This window comes from Arvicanthis niloticus, chromosome 2 (assembly GCF_011762505.2).
Source record: "Arvicanthis niloticus isolate mArvNil1 chromosome 2, mArvNil1.pat.X, whole genome shotgun sequence".
NCBI classification, from domain to species: Eukaryota; Metazoa; Chordata; class Mammalia; order Rodentia; family Muridae; genus Arvicanthis; species Arvicanthis niloticus.
This window is the reverse complement of record NC_047659.1, coordinates 101,925,032-101,941,565: the sequence shown is the minus strand read 5'-3', so window position 1 is coordinate 101,941,565 and position 16,534 is coordinate 101,925,032. Positions and strand designations below refer to the sequence as shown.

Here is a 16,534-nt window from a genome sequence, read left to right as displayed (position 1 = left end):
GCCGCCCCGCGAGCCGCTTTGTCTCGGGCGGGGCGCGCGGAGAGGCCGCCAGGTGCCCCCCGCCGCGGGCCCGGGCCCCCCGCCCCGGGGCGGCGACGGCGGTGCCGGGCCCCGGGGCGGAGGGCGCGCCGGGATGGGCCCCAAGCGGCGGCAGCTGACGTTCCGGGAGAAGTCGCGGATCATCCAAGAGGTGGAGGAGAACCCGGACCTACGCAAGGGCGAGATCGCGCGGCGCTTCAACATCCCGCCGTCCACGCTGAGCACCATCCTGAAGAACAAGCGCGCCATCCTGGCGTCGGAGCGCAAGTACGGAGTGGCCTCCACCTGCCGCAAGACCAACAAGCTGTCCCCGTACGACAAGCTGGAGGGTCTTCTCATAGCTTGGTTCCAGCAGATCCGCGCCGCTGGGCTGCCCGTCAAGGGCATCATCCTGAAAGAGAAGGCGCTGCGGATAGCGGAGGAGCTGGGCATGGACGACTTCACTGCTTCCAACGGCTGGCTGGATCGCTTCCGCAGGCGCCACGGTGTAGTGGCCTGCAGTGGCGTGACCCGTTCCCGGGCGCGAAGCTCTGCCCCTCGGGCCCCAGCGGCACCTGCCGGTCCAGCCACGGTGCCCTCCGAGGGCAGCGGTGGGAGCACACCCGGCTGGCGCACGCGGGAGGAGCAGCCGCCGTCGGTGGCAGAGGGCTACGCCTCGCAGGATGTGTTCAGCGCCACCGAGACCAGCCTGTGGTACGACTTTCTGTCGGACCAGGCCTCAGGGCTCTGGGGAGGTGATGGACCGGGGCGCCAGGCCACCCAGCGCCTTAGCGTTTTGCTGTGCGCCAACGCTGATGGCAGCGAGAAGCTTCCCCCACTGGTCGCAGGCAAGTCTGCCAAGCCCCGTGCAGGCCAAGGTGGTCTGCCCTGCGACTACACTGCCAACTCGAAGGGTGGAGTCACTACCCAGGCCCTGGCTAAGTACTTGAAAGCTCTGGACACTCGAATGGCTGCCGAATCTCGTCGGGTCCTTCTGCTGGCTGGCCGTCTGGCTGCACAGTCCTTGGACACCTCGGGCCTGCGGCACGTGCAGCTGGCCTTCTTCCCTCCCGGCACTGTGCATCCCTTGGAGCGAGGAGTGGTCCAACAGGTGAAGGGCCACTACCGCCAGGCTATGTTGCTTAAGGCCATGGCAGCACTTGAGGGCCAGGATCCCTCAGGCTTGCAGCTGGGCCTAGTGGAGGCCCTACACTTTGTGGCTGCGGCCTGGCAGGCAGTGGAGCCCTCTGATATAGCAACTTGCTTTCGTGAGGCTGGTTTTGGAGGTGGCCTTAATGCCACTATCACCACTTCCTTCAAGAGTGAGGGAGAGGAAGAGGAGGAGGAGGAGGAAGAAGAGGAAGAGGAGGAAGAAGAGGAGGGTGAAGGGGAAGAGGAGGAGGAAGAGGAAGAAGGGGAGGAGGAGGAAGGAGGGGAAGGAGAGGAGGTAGGAGAGGAGGAAGAGGTAGAGGAGGAGGGTGAGGTTGATGACAGTGATGAAGAGGAGGAAGAAGAAAGCTCCTCTGAGGGTTTAGAGGCTGAAGACTGGGCCCAGGGAGTAGTGGAGGCCAGCGGTGGTTTTGGGGGTTATAGTGTCCAGGAAGAGGCCCAATGCCCCACCCTCCATTTCCTGGAAGGAGGAGAGGACTCTGACTCAGACAGTGATGAAGAGGAGGAAGATGAAGAGGAGGATGAGGAAGATGAAGAAGACGAGGATGATGATGAGGATGGTGATGAGGTTCCGGTACCCAGCTTTGGGGAGGCCATGGCTTACTTTGCCATGGTCAAGAGGTATCTGACCTCCTTTCCCATTGATGACCGAGTGCAGAGTCACATCCTTCATTTGGAACATGATCTGGTCCATGTGACTAGGAAGAACCATGCCAGGCAGGCGGGAGTTCGGGGTCTTGGACATCAGAGCTGAGCTACTGGACATAGCTGTACCCCAGCCCAGATGGGCAGCGCCTGCCCAAGGCAGAACTCTGGGCAGCTGCTGGAGATGGCTGGAGAAGCCCAGGGCTTTCAGTAATGCTTCGCCAGACTCCAGGCTCCAAGACAGGCCCAGGGGCTGAGGTCTGCCTCACTGCTATTTGCCTCTCTTTCAGAATCCTCTTTCCACCCCAATAGTCCCTGGGCTCAGGGCACTGGATGGGTGGGGAGCTGTCCGGTGCTACCACACCATGCCATCAGTGGGCTAGACCACAGCAGCAGCCAGGGTTGGGTCCTGGAAGCTCTTGGCCAGAGAGTGCCTCTCCCCCTGCCACCCAACCAGGTCTTTGGTGGGGGGATCCCAAAGCCATTCTGGAAAGGGCTCCAGAGGAAGGTCTAGCCTAGGCCCCCACAAAACTAGCAGCCCCCCTCCTGCATCTCTAGGCTGCCTAAAGAAGCACAGTGTAACTTAGGGCAGGCTCCTGGACCTGCCTCTGCCTGCTTTCCACCTCCCCAAATCCCTTTCTCTGGCCCAGTCTTTGGCCCTTGGTTTTCTTTCCAGATTGGAGGTTTCCAAGAGGCCCTCCAGGGGAGTGACAGCAGGCACCTCCAATCTGGGTAGCTGCAGGCCTTTGTGCCTCATCCTCTGCAGGTCCCCATCCTGGGCAGAGGGGCCTGGGGCTGGGCCCAGAGTCCAGCCTTCCAGCTGCTCCTTTCCCAGCTTGAATTCAATAAATCTGTCCACTCCCCTTTTGTGGGAGTGAATGTTTTAACAGCCAAGGATGCATCCTTCATGGTCTGGGCTTGCGTCTATCTTGGGGGACACATCCTTTCCAGATTCCCCTTGGTTTTTGCTGTAGCGGGACATAGAAGCAAGGTTTGAGCAGATGGACATGGCTGGGGTGAGTGGCAGGCAGTGACACCCACATCTGACTTACAGAATTCTGGGGAAGGAGGGTGTTACATCTTTTGATAGACTTGAGGAACCTTAAGAAGCTCGGGGTGGGGCAGGAGATAGGGAGCCAGCAGTCTCTTGGGGCAGATCAGTCAATATGCATCTGATCACCCAGCCCACCAAAGCTAGTTAAAGTCAGGAATGAGGACAACTTTGGGATAGCTATGAGCCAGGTTGGAGTTGGAGGTACATTCAAGGCACCCCTGTTTTTATCTTAAGAGGGAGTTCTTCAGGCTTTTCAAGTGATTGACATTTTCAAGCCTGTTAGCCACAGCACAGTGACAGAAGGTGAAGTTACTGGGAAACAGATTGCAGCCCCATGAACTGGTAGCTCACTGTGCAGGCCACTCTCCCGACTCTAGTCCAAAGGTGAAGGCATGCCCTTCTCTCAGTGCCCAGCCCCTCCCTTTGTGGCTTTTCCTTACTGAGGCCTTCAGGTTCCAGCCAAGGAAAAGCCTAATCAGGGTAGGTAACTCTCAGTACCAAACCGGTTTTCCCACCTCGACTAGGGCTGACATATTATCTCTGGTAAATTCCCAATCCCAACATACCCCAGCCACCAAGTTCTCTCTCCCCTGGAATGTAAGGGGTGGGGGACATCCAAGTCACCCATTGTGTCTTATTTGCCTTAGGGTGTGGGCCAGAAAGTCTGGCCAGAAAGGGTGGAGTCTTGTATTTCTGACACTAGGGGATTGCCTCCCTTGAAGCTTAGTTTTGTTTTGTTTTTTTTAAGGCAAATTTTGTTTTTATTTGTATCAAGGTAGGGAGGAACTAGGGCCTACAGCAACCTAGGCAACTGTCTTACTGCTGAGCCATACATCCCCTTGAAAGTTTTGAAACAAAGTCAAGCAAAGGAGTTGGGATTTCATTTGACATTACCCCTTCCTCTAGTTGGAAGTCTGGAGGAGAGGACCAGAAAATCTAGTCTACCCAGTGGGTGTGCTCTGGAGTAAGTAGGAAGGAGCACTGGATTATTCTCTAGATGCCTTGGATAGTCTACCTCCTTTATCTCAAGTACCAAGTCAAATCTCTGATCTGTCTCCTTCCAACAAGAATCTCTTTTATTGGACTCCATGACTTAACAATAGCTGATGCTAACAGGGCTATTTTTTTGTGCTAGGTGTCAAACATTCAGGTGCCCTTATGAGGTAACAAAACAAACAAGAGTCACAGAGGTTCAGTAATGTGCCCAGTGCCACACCCATTAGCCTATTGGAAGCAAACTGTCTCCTCAGGCAGGCTCTGGGAGTATCCCTTCAGTACTTTGTATTCCTTTCCTAAGGAGGGACCTGTGTTCCTAACCCTCCCGGTTGCAGGAATCAATTCCCAAGCCAGACTAGCCTTTAAAGAGAGACTAGGGGTGTGACGGTGTCTGTACAAGCTCTTGCTTTCAGGGTACAGCTGACTTGCAATCCCCCAAACCCATACAAATTCAAGATACTTACACTTTTTTATTCCTATTTTGTAAATTACTTTCCAAGTGAACCTTTGGGACAAGTAGATGAAAACTTTCCATTTTTACAAAGGAAATAGGGTTAAGGAATTAAATGACCTTCCCTAAGAAAACAGCCTTGATCTGCCTTCCCTGGGAGTCTGGGTTACATATTAAAAGCTACAGTAGAACACAGTGCTGGGACTGGAAAATGGCAGTGACCCTAGGCTGACAGGGTAGCCGGAGGGAACTGTTGAGGAAGCACTATTAAACAGCTTATCGGGCAGGAGAGATGGTGTAGTGCTTCCAGAGGATCCAGGTTTGGTTCCTAGTGTCCACATAGTGGCTCAACCATCTGTAAAACCAGTTCTGGGGGATCGAACACCTGTCCTTTGCCTGTACCGGGCACACACATGGTACGCGTATATAAATACAGCTAAAACACCCATACACATAAAAAAATAATAATTTCAAAATAGACAACTTATCACACAATCTCCATATGTATCAGATTAGCAGAACTCTGTGCTGGCCACCCCCACCTCCCACCTCAACCTCAACGGGTGACTTGAGTGGTGATGCTGCCATGCTGCTTCCTTTAGAGCTGATAAATGACGCAGAAAGGGGTTTTGGGGACATATTAGATTTTCGCAAAGCCCAGAATGGGTCAGTGATTGTTCAGCAGGTGGTGTGGGCAGATAGGTGATGCCTTCTTAGGGAGAAAGGAAGATGTAAGTACAGCTAACTGCCCCTTCAAAACTTGGGCCCAAGGGAAGGTAACATGGAAAAACTACAACTCCCAGAAGTCTCTGTTTCCAGGCAAGTAGCGACGGTTGCTATGGTTTCGGAAAACAATATGGCTGCTCCCAGATGGGATTTGAGTCTGTGCGGAATAGGGACCCAAACGTATATCTGAACGCTCGCAGTTGCGAGAGGAGGCATTTGAAGGGTCCTGGGGCTGGTGCTGGGCTCTGTTGGAAACACTGAGGCCTTGCTCTGGATCCAATGGAAAGCAGCGTGGATGAGGAGGCTCTGCACCAGCTGTACCTTTGGGTAGACAACATCCCTCTGTCCCGACCCAAGAGAAACCTCTCCCGGGACTTCAGTGACGGAGGTGTGCATTGTTGTGTGTTTTAAAATACTGTCTTTATGTATGTTTAATGGATCTGTGTATATGCTATTGTTTTTGTTGTGTGTATCTATGGAGTGGGGCAGGGTGGGATCCGTATTTTGGGAGTTTGAGTGTGGAAGTGTGCAGTTGCATGTTTCTTCTAGTCTTGTGTGAACAATGTATGTCCATTCTATCTTGTGTGCATGGAGTGTGTCTGTGTGTCTCCCTTCAGGCGCTTTAAGAACTAAGCTGTGTGTCTGGGTATGTATTTGTGAACCTATGCTTGCTCTCATTGCTGTGTTCTGCAGTTTGTCTTGTGATTTTCCTTGTTGTTTTGTGAGATAGTCTTGAACTCCTGACTCTCCACCTCTACTACATTCCTACCTTTTGCCTCCAAAGTTCTGAGATTATAGGCATTGCGCCACTACTCCTGTTGTTTGTTTTTAGTGTGGTGCTAGGGAGTCAAACCCAGGGCATTGTGAATGTTAAGCAAGCTTGCTACCGACTGGACTGAATCCCTAGCTAGTGTTCTTTTGTATTGACACTCTGTCCTGCATGTATATGAATTTTTTGATGGTTCTGTGTTTTTCAGGAAAATCTCCTGTATTTAAGAAATGCATAGTTCTGTAGGCAGAATGCCCTTCATTTCTATGTGTATAATTGAGGAGGCTATGTGTCTATGTGACTTCTATGTGTGTGCTCCATGTGTGCACTCACGTGTACTTGGTATTTGTTGTGTGCATCTATACATTCTGCCCTACGTGCATCTGTAGATGGACATTTTCGAGACACATAGCTGCTGTGTAGTCCAGATCACACTGTTTTTCTGCATCCTATGTGATGGGATTACAGGCATGAGATACCCACCATGCTGCTTAAATGGTCCTGGGGATCGAGTGCAGTGCTTTGTACATGTTATTTGAGCATGCTACCAACTAAGCTATACCTTCATTCCTGTAGAAGGATGTCTTTCTGCTTGTGTTAATCTGTGATTCCTCTGAGACCTGTGTGTGTGTGTTCATGTAAATTCCTAGGATAAGGCTGCAGGCTCCTGTAGGGCCCTCTTGGAGACTCTCAGTTTTTCTGTGATCTGAGATTGAGGAATATGCTGAGAAATGGGAGATCCTGAACTGATCATTGACCTGGCTTTCTTTGTCTCCTTTCTGTGAACCTTCTCTTTTATGTATCTCTCCCCCTTCTTCCTTGACCCCATGCTCCTTTCCTATCTGCACCCAACCCTACTCCCTCAGTCCTGGTTGCAGAGCTTATCAAGTTTTACTTCCCCAAGATGGTGGAGATGCACAATTACGTCCCTGCTAACTCTCTCCAGCAGAAGCTCAGCAACTGGGGTCACCTGAACAGGTAGTAGAATCCCTGGGTGCAGAAGTGACTTTGGCTGGGGATGTGGCTTGCTAGTAGAATGTTTGCCTAATGCCTGTGCTTGGACACACACACACACACACACACCCCTGGGTTGGTCCCTAGCAATACAAAATGGGGGGGGGGCAGGGGGAGCAAAACGACGACGACAACAACAACAACAACCAAACAACCACCAACAACCACACCTCCTATGATCTTGCCAGGCAGGCTGGGACTGCTGGGAGGAAGGAGAAACAGAAGAATCCATTTAGAAACAAAATCAAGTAATTATTTTTATCTGGATAGTAGCAAAGAACTTGGGACACTCAAGCAGAGGGCTTCAGATATCTGCCCTTCCTCTGGTACTATGTCCACTTCTTTCCCCAGTACCCAATCCACCTATCTCATATTCACCCCCTAGAAAGGTGCTGAACAAGCTGAACTTCTCTGTCCCCGACGACGTGATGCGGAAGATTGCACAGTGTTCTCCGGGGGTAGTGGAACTAGTCCTCATTCCACTGAGGCAGCGCCTGGAGGAGCGGCAGAGGCGCCAGAAGCTGGGTGTTGGCTCCTTACAGGTGGGGCTGTTGAGCTTGGTGATTGGGATGTGGCAGTGGGATAGGGTATGTGTGTGTGTGTGTGTGTGTGGGTGGGTGGGTGCTCCCCAGACAGTGGAGGGCCCTGCTGTGGTGATAAATAGGAAGACAGGGTGCCTATTTAAAAGAACCTGGCCTATGGGGTTGTGGAAATGAAACGGGGGTGGGGGGGGCAAGATTCTTAGAGATAGATGAACCCAGGCTCACAGGAGACCACATGTGTTTTTTCAGGAGCTGGCTCCTCAGGATAGCAGTGGCTACATGGATATGGGTAAGATGATGCTCCCCTTATCTCAGGCACAGCTTCCCCCAGGTCCCTTTAATCAATTTTAGAGTCACTCCAGGACTCCAGCAAGGTCACTCCTCCACTTGCTTTGTTTTAGGTTTGTCCCAGAAGGTTCGAGGAGACGGTGCCCCAGCCTTGGGAGAGCAGCTCAGGTAAAGCTGAGAGTTCGACCTCACCGGGCTTGGTAACTTCCCCACATAGAGTAGGTGGCAGCGCCTTGGGGATTGGGGGCTGCGGTGGGGAAAAGGCGAAGAGGGAAGGCCTGGCCACGGGTACTAGAAGGGAAAGGTGGGGTCTGACGTCCAGGCCCCTGCTAAGCTGCTACCCACCTGCAGAGAGGGCCGTCCGCTGGCTTCCCGACCCCCTGGGCATAACCAGGCGCTGCAGGGCGATCCGAGCTTCGTCCTCCAGATCGCTGAAAAGGAGCAGGAGTTGTTGGCTTCTCAAGAGACAGTACAGGTAGGTGAGGAGGGGACACTGAGGTCTAAGGGGCAGCGTGAAGCCTGCAGGGGCAAAAGCACTGGCAAGGGCAATAAGCCTTCAGACTTGATGTCTCTGCGTCGCCACCCAGGTCCTTCAGATGAAGGTGAAGCGTCTGGAACACCTGCTCCAACTCAAGAACGTGCGCATCGATGACCTCTCCCGGCGGCTCCAGCAAGCCGAGCGCAAGCAGCGGTGAGCCGTGCCAAGGCTGCGCGGGGCTTCCCAGTACCCGCCAGAGCCCAGACGGCGCGACCCACCCACTCACCTGCGGACACAGGGTTGGGAGGGCGGAGCGAGCTGCTCTCTAGCGTCTCCTGTAGCTGCCGCGCTCGGCTGCGGTGGGCTCTGGCGAACATGGGGGTGCTCAAAGCTGAGGCCGAGGACTGATCCTCCTCCTTACACTCCATCTGGGCCAGGAAAAAGGACCACTTTCCACAGCCCAGAAAACCTGTACGAACACACCGCATGACCTCCCAAATCGTGTCCACTTTGAAGCTCCCGGCGCTGGGCCTGGAGAGGCAGTCCTCTGGCTCGGTCCACTGCCCTAGAACCGGTTCTTTTCTCAGCATAGAAGATAGCTTCATCTCTATCCATGCTAAATCTCCATGGCCTTCGACACAGGAGGAACTATCCCCGGAAGCTGAGGAATTCTCTTGCCCCTCGCTGACCTGGGACTCTTCTCAGGGCTGGAAATCACAGCTGCTGGAGAGGAAGGGATAAGGTGTAGAAGTAGTCAGAAGTAATGGAGGCATCCAGTGGTGCCATCGCTCTCCTCTCATGGAGCATTATAAGGAGTGCCTGGGAAAAACAGGGCACAGTTGTCTCCATTAAAGGTGGTGGTGTGTGTTCTTTCCTGTGCCTGCCTTCTCTTTCTGCCCGTATGGATACCCAAGGGCAGTGAGTTTCTGACTTATCCTTTATCCCTTTCACCTAGCTGTCCTCTTAAAGACCCAGGATGGGCCTCGTGTTATGGTTCCCACTGCTTATTACATTGATGATACTGCCAGTGGGAAGATTTTGTGGTGTGATAGCCTGCTTCTAGCACTGGATGACCACCCCCCTTGTCCCCCTCCAGTGTCCTCCAATCTTGTCCAAATCCAAGCTGCGGTTTTTCACCAATTGTGGCTATTCATGTTCTCAACCTTGCCCATGGACTCTCTTAAATTAGCTTCCGGTATGACTCTCAACCTTGTCCACACACTGGTCTCAATTTATGAATGGTTGGCTACATGTCACTTGAAACCCTAACCAAGACACCTGACCATGGTATGACCCTCACTGTAATGATTTGCTGATTGACAAAAATGCTGAACATTTGTAGATCCCAAGGCCTGACAGTTCCATTCATAGGCTTATTGCATGGGAGAAACTCTTGTGTCCTGAGTTCTGGGAGACAAACCGCAATAATCATACAGAATTGAAGCAATGGGCTAGAGAGATGGCTTAGCCATTAAGAGCATTTGGTGTTCTTACGGAGGAGCCAGGTGCCATTCCCAGCACCCACATGGCAGCTCACAACTGCTGATCACCCCAATTCCAGGGACTCCAACATCCTCTTCTGACCTCCATGGACTCCAGGCCCACATGTGGTGCACAGAGATATAGGAGCTTAAAATAACTCTAAAAACTTAAAAAAAAAAAAAAGAATTAAAAGAACTTGTATTTGGTTATCTATTACTGTAACAAAATACTAACAATGTAAATGCTTAAAACAACACATGATGGGTGGTGTTGTCTTTGGGTTTTTTTTTTTTTTTTTTTTGAGGGTCAAGTCTGAGCATAGCTTAGCTGGATTGTAGATTTCCCTGATCCAGGATGTTTACAAGGATAATGCCAACTGGAACTGTGACAACTGGAGAAGGAGGCACACTGTTGTTAACAACCCTCGTGGGTGGGTGGGCTTTAGTGTTTTGATGACTGTTGGTTTTTGATTGCTCTGATTTCCTCGACCTACGGCCATTTCCAGTGGAGTAGCTTTAGTGACAATCTTGGCATTTTGGATTCTTTAAAAAACACAGAAATATTATGAGTGTGTTTTCATTTTAATCTCAGGTGTGGGATATGGGGCTGTTTCAAACTGTCCATAGCAGCTGACTATGATTTGCTTCTTGCTTTAGCTGGGGCATGATTGTGCCAGTGGCAGACAGTTTCTGCAATTTCGTAACATTTGGAATTCTGGGGACTTTTTAGAGGCTGTATAAATGCTAAGGTCTGAGAGGCACTGTGAGTTGTTGCTTGCTTGCTGCTACCTGCCGTTGGTTGCAGTTTGTTAAGTAGTTGTGCGCAAAGAAGAAAGAAGAAATTAGATATCCTAATGGCAAAGATCAAACTTGCCCCAAGGAACTCACCGTGTAATCAGCAGGAAGTAGTCTAAGAATGACAACACCCCTCCCCATCTATCCTTTTTTCTCTCCTGATTAGTGGCAGGGGGTTGAAAGGGCAGAAAGAACACAGGAACAAAACAGCCTAAGTCCAGATACAGTAGCTAACTTTAACATTTTTAATTTGCATTTTTAATTTATGTGTCTGTGCATATGCATGCTACAGTGTGTGTGTGGGTGTGTGTGTGTATCTGTGAGAGAGAGAGAACCTGAGCACATAATGAAGTGTTAGTGCAATTTTAAATGTAATAATTTTTTCTTTAGCCCAACTTGCTCCCAATTAAATGAGACAGAGACTATAAAATTTATTTAATCAAGCTTTATGGCAAATAGCTGGGCAGCTATTAATCTAGTCTAATTTTCTGAGCCAAAATCTCTGCGATCCTTCATTTTGGTATTATTGATCAATACCTCAACCCTTTTCTCCCGGTGAATTCCTCTCCTCTCCTCCCCTTCCCTCCTCTCCTCTCCTCTTCCCTCCCCTTCCTCCTTCCCCTTCTCTCTTTTCCTTTCCTTCCAAGCTGGGATTGAAAGTCCAGCCCTATTCTCTTTCTTCTCAGACAATGGCTGGTCAGCTTTTATTGACAAATCAGAGAACAAATGGGGAGCAATGTTTACACAACAATGAGACCCGCAGAGAACCCAGCATTTGAATAATACAGTGCACAATACATTACACAGTGCATAATACATTATGCCTACAGCGAAGGAGAAAACCGACTTTTACAAGTGCTCTCTTATCTACACACCATTTAGGTTGCGGCAATGCCTTTATCCACTGAGCAATCTTGCTGGCTCCATAATAGGTTTTTGTTTTTTTGTTTTTTTTTTCCAGGCTCCTGGTAATTTACCTTTCCAAAGCTGGCAAGTGAGAAAGTAAAGAATAGGCTAGCAAACAAGTTGTGTTTCTGCATATCTTTAATCCCAGCACTTGGGAGGCAGAGGCAATTCTATTTCTGTGAGGTCAAGGCCAGTCTGGTCTACATGGCAAGTCCCACATTGGCTATCCAGGGCTATATATTGAGACCCTGTCTCAAATAATTAGTTAAAGGCCTGGAGACAAAGCTCAGTGATTAAGCATGTATACTGCTCTTGTAAGGACTAGAATTCAATTCCCAGCACGCACAATGGCCAATCCATAACCGCCTGTAACCCTAGTTCCAGAGCGTCTGCTACCTCTGGTTTCTAAGGGCACCTGCACATATGTTGATACACATAATTACAAATAATAACATTAAATATTTTATATGAGTATGTAGCAAAAAGGAAATTACACATGAGACACCAAGCCTATTCCATCTTGGAACCAGCCTCCATCTTAAAAAAAAAAAAAAAAAGAAAAAGAAAAAGAAAAAAAAAAGAAAAGAAAAAGTGAACTTGACCTACAACTAAATCCAAGTACCAGGAAGGATGCCTTGTCCTTGGTAAGAGTTACTCCCTAGCTACTTCCTAGCAACAGTTAATCAAAGATTAGTGCGATTGTTTCAGATGTACTTTCAGACGTTTGTGATTGTATACTTTCTTGCTTCAGAGCACCCACCTGTTGGGTTACAATAGACATTCAATCAGATGCTTGCCAGAATGGAGACTTCATTTTCTATAAAACCTTGTCCCAATGAGAGTTCAGGGCTGCTTCATCAAACCCTCCTGTGGGTCGGTGTGTGTGTGTGTGTGTGTAAGCCCAAATTCCAGTTTGTATTAAAGGGGGCTGTATCTCAGTTGGAAGAATGTTACCCTACCATGATACATCGGAGTCAGCTCCTTGGTGGTCTTTTAGGGTTCAGGAATGCTTCCTGGCACAATACTGTCTTATCTAATGTAATCATCTAAGTGATATCCCAACACATTTGCTGTATTCTGTTTATTAGAAGCATGTCACTGGGTCCAGTCCAACTTAGGGAAGGGTTATATACTGGCATCAACACCAAGAGGGATTGTTGGAACTATTTTTTCCTTTTATGGTAATGAAAGAACAAAACCAAGGACAGCAATTGTTCCCTTTGAGAGGAGGCTGAAGAGATGAAAGAAATTCAGTTGGTTTACGTTATTATGTTTACTCTCTAGTAGCATAAACAAGGTATGGTGGCCAACACCTCTAATCTCAGCAATTGGGAGACAGAGGCAGGAGGATTGAAAATTCAGTATTATCCTTGGCTACATAGTAAATCCATAGCCAGGCTGGGATACATGAGACCTTGTCTCAAAAAAAGATTGTTGTGGGTTAGGGATTCTCTCCATTGCTGTAAGGAGACACCATGATCAAGGCAACGTTTAAATGAAAGCATTTAATTGGGTGCTTCCTTACAGTTCCAGAAGGTGAGTCCATGATCATCACGGCAGGGATCTTGGTGGCAGGAAGGCATGGAGCTGGAGCAGTAGCTGAGAGCTCACAGAATCTGCAAGTTACAGGAAGAGAGAGCAAGATTGAGTATGGTAATGACTTTTGGAATCTCAAAGCTTACCCCACCCCAACACACCTCCTCCAAGGCCACACCCACTCTAGCAAAGCCACACCTCCCAATCCTTCCCAAACAGTCCCACTAACTGGGGACCAAACACAAATTTATCAACAAATTAAAATAATTGGGCTGGTAAAATGGCTCATCAGGTAAAGGTGCCTGCTACCAAGCTGAATGACTTGGTCAATCTCTGGGACCCACACAGTAGAAAGGAGAAGTGGTTCCCACAGGTTGTCCTCTGAATTCATGAATTCTGATTTCCTTTGGCTTATTCATTCTATAATTCCCTATATGTTTAAAAATCAGTAAAAACAGGCTGACAGTCCTGTAGAAGAGAAAGCATGTAAATGACATCTAAGAATCGTCACTTAATGTTTTGAATGGATGAAGCATAACCATGATTTTAAAAAACACATACATGCAAAGTAAAAATAAAGGGCAGGCCTTTAATCCCAGCACATGGGATGTAGAGGCAGGTGGATGAAGCCATCTTGGTTTACAGAGTGAGTTCCAGGACAGCCAAAGCTACACAGAAAGACCCTATCTCATAAAACCAAAACCTCAAAACAAAACAAAAAAAAAAAAACAAACAACAACACAACCAAAACAAAAAACAAAATAAAAACGAAAAATGAAAAGTCTGTTTGGACATCCTTCCAGAATGTTTTTATTTTTTTGAGACAGAGTCAAGTCTTCAACTCAAAACACTGTGTCTCAGCCTCCTGAGTGCTGGGACATGGCATGGACCAACCACACCTATAATCCTAGCACTGAGAGGGGATTGCAGCAGGTTTTGTGTGCTAAGGAGGATGTGTTGTTGTCGTATGTTTCTTCCTTACACACAGGGCCATGCATCACATGCTACGTTCTGACCCTCTTGTAGATACAAGGTGATTTATTTTATGAATCACGGGGCATCCAGTTGCTTAGTCAGCCTGGTTCTCAATACTCTGTCAGAGTGTTCTGGGACATTAATAGAGGAGTAAAGCAGATTGCCCTACCTTCTGGGCAGGCCAGCCTCACCCAATCAGTTGAAGGACTGAATAGAACACAAAGGCTAATTGTCCCTTAGGTAGAGAGAATTCTTGTACCCTGATGGCTTTTGAACTGGCACCTCAAGCCCACTTCTCCTTCTCTTCAGACTCAAACAGAAACACTGGCTCTTACTCAGTCTGAAGCCTGAACCTAATGCCCTTTGGACCAGAGCTACCCTGTTATCTCTCTTTGTTTTTCAAGCCTCAGAATTTGCATTGGAACTGAAGGAAGCATCTTTCTTCCTGTACCTCTAACTATGAAGTTACCCTGCTGACTATGGGACTCACCAGCCACCATAACTGTGTGAGCCAGCTCCCTAACCCAAAGTGATCACCCAGGCGCTTTCTTTTGGTTCTGCTCTTGTGATGACTTCAACCAGTTCTGCTTTTCTGGAGAACCCTGATGGATACAAGTTTCTTCCATGTTGCTATGGAAAATGTCTTCTCTATTAGCCACATAAAACTCAGTTCTATAGTCTGTCCTATACTTGGATACGTATTTCCTATTTTTGTTATTAATAATAGTAATGCAACAATGATTAGGCTTATACCTAATAACAGTATTGTGTAAGGGGCTATCTGGATGATAAATTTTATAATTGGGGTTGCTAGGTTAAAGAGTGTCATATTCTGGGTGTGGTGGCATATGCCTGTAATCCTAGCACACTAGAGACAGAGGCATAAAGAGCTCTACAAATTTGAGGCATACCTGGTCTATAAAGCAAGCTCCATGCCAGCCAGGGCGAGACCCTGCCTCAAACAAAATAAATGCATGTCTGTGTGGTCCTGATACTGTGACACTGTTCCATAAAAGGCATGGCTGACTCATTGCTGACATAAACACTGGTGACCTGTGGCCATACTTTACTTGTTTTCAAGAAATAAATTACCATTTTTTCCTATTGATGAAGATGTGATGCAACTGGCTTTTTTTTTTTTTTTCCAATGCTAACTAGAGCTTCAATAAGTGCAAACCCTTCAGATAACAGTTTCAAGAGTCCTTATAATGGATGGCTATATTTTGTTAGAGTCCTATCAGAGAAACAGAAGAAATGTATTTTTACTTTTTTTTGTCTTATTTTTTGTACCCCACTCCTCCCAAAACAAATGAATTTATTTATTGGTTTATTTGTTTGTTTGTTTTGAGTCAGAGTTTCTGTAGGCTTAGGTTTTTCTCTAAACCTACTTTATTTAGGGTTCTTAAATGCTTCAACCTCCCTTCTAGCCCACTGACCTAAGGTAGAGGAGAAAGAAGATTAATGAGACAAGAGAGTTATGCACCTGTTTAGAAGGAGTTCTTTGGGGCAGTTCTACTCTTTGTTGTCAGGATACCAGCAATCCAGTCCAAACACCAAACAAGAATTAGTAGCAGCAGCTAGATCCAACAGAAACCACAAGGCTCTGCCAAATCTGCATGAATCAACAGAAGCACAAGAATCAGCTGGAATACCACGAGAAGATCTTCGGCATGTTTCTCTCTGTGAAGTGAAGACCCGTGAAGACTACGAAGACCATCAAAGAAGCAAGACCAGTGAAGCATTGTGTGGCTAGCAAAAACTAGTGAAGCGCAGGGCAGTGGTGGCACACACCTTTAATCCCAGCACTTGGGAGGCAGAGGCAGGCAGATTTGAGTTCGAGGCCAGCCTGGTCTACAGAGTGAGTTCTAGGACAGCCAGAACTACAAGGGAAACCCTGTCTCAAAAAACAAAAACAAAACAAAACAAAACAAAACAAAAACAAAACAAAACTCACCCACCCACCCCACCCCCCACCCCCGCCCAAAAACTAGTGAAGCATTGCATGGAGTTGAAATCAAGAGTGTCCTTTCACTGTTTGTGGGGTTCCATTTATACTCTTTCCAAACATCATGTGCCCTCTCAAGTGTCTGCTTCAGGTTTCAGTATTTAGCCCTCATTAGTCTGCAACTCACTATGTAGATCAAACTGGACTTGAACTCACAGAGATCTGCCTGCCTCTTGTCTTTCAAGTGCTGGGACTGTGTGTACCAGGACATCTGTGTGTGTGTGTGTGTGTGTGTGTGTGTGTGTGTGTGTGTGTGTGTGTGTGTGTAGGTAAATGAATACAGGTGCTGTGCAAGCCATATCCCTCTGGAGTTGGAGTTACAGGCTACTGTGAGCTGCCTTGAGTGGGTGCTAGGGTCCTCATTAACTACTGAGCCATCTCACCAACCATCATAGGTAATTTCTTACAGGGATTTAAATACAGGTAATTTTTGGAGATGGTTAAACAGTCTCTGTAAGGCTTCTCTGCCTCTTTCATGTACTAGGGAATGAGTACAAGGCCTTACCCATACTATGCAAACATTCCTGCCCCCCGCACTCCAGCTATATTCCCAGAATTAATCATTTTTAAAAACTTTTCAAATAATTTTCCACTAATTTTTCCAGACTGGCCTTAAACTCACTCTGCAGCCCTAGGAGACCCACAGCCTTTGAACCTTGTGCCTCAGCCTCTCACATAGTGGGGA

At 48.2% G+C, this 16,534-nt stretch overlaps 2 protein-coding genes across 2 annotated transcripts; both read left to right on the top strand.

Moving 5' to 3' along the window:
- Positions 1 to 20: 20 nt before the first annotated feature.
- On the top strand, positions 21 to 2,095 carry Cenpb (centromere protein B). The gene has a single exon (XM_034495018.2). The coding sequence runs from the start codon at positions 134 to 136 to the stop codon at positions 1,940 to 1,942; it is 1,809 nt and encodes a 602-aa protein (XP_034350909.1). The 5' UTR covers positions 21 to 133; the 3' UTR covers positions 1,943 to 2,095.
- Positions 2,096 to 5,174: 3,079 nt separating this feature from the next.
- On the top strand, positions 5,175 to 9,021 carry Spef1 (sperm flagellar 1). The gene is made up of 7 exons (XM_034495019.2): positions 5,175 to 5,448; positions 6,696 to 6,807; positions 7,229 to 7,385; positions 7,635 to 7,674; positions 7,787 to 7,841; positions 8,025 to 8,148; positions 8,261 to 9,021. The coding sequence occupies exons 1-7, from the start codon at positions 5,340 to 5,342 to the stop codon at positions 8,366 to 8,368; spliced, it is 705 nt and encodes a 234-aa protein (XP_034350910.1). The 5' UTR covers positions 5,175 to 5,339; the 3' UTR covers positions 8,369 to 9,021.
- Positions 9,022 to 16,534: the final 7,513 nt, after the last annotated feature.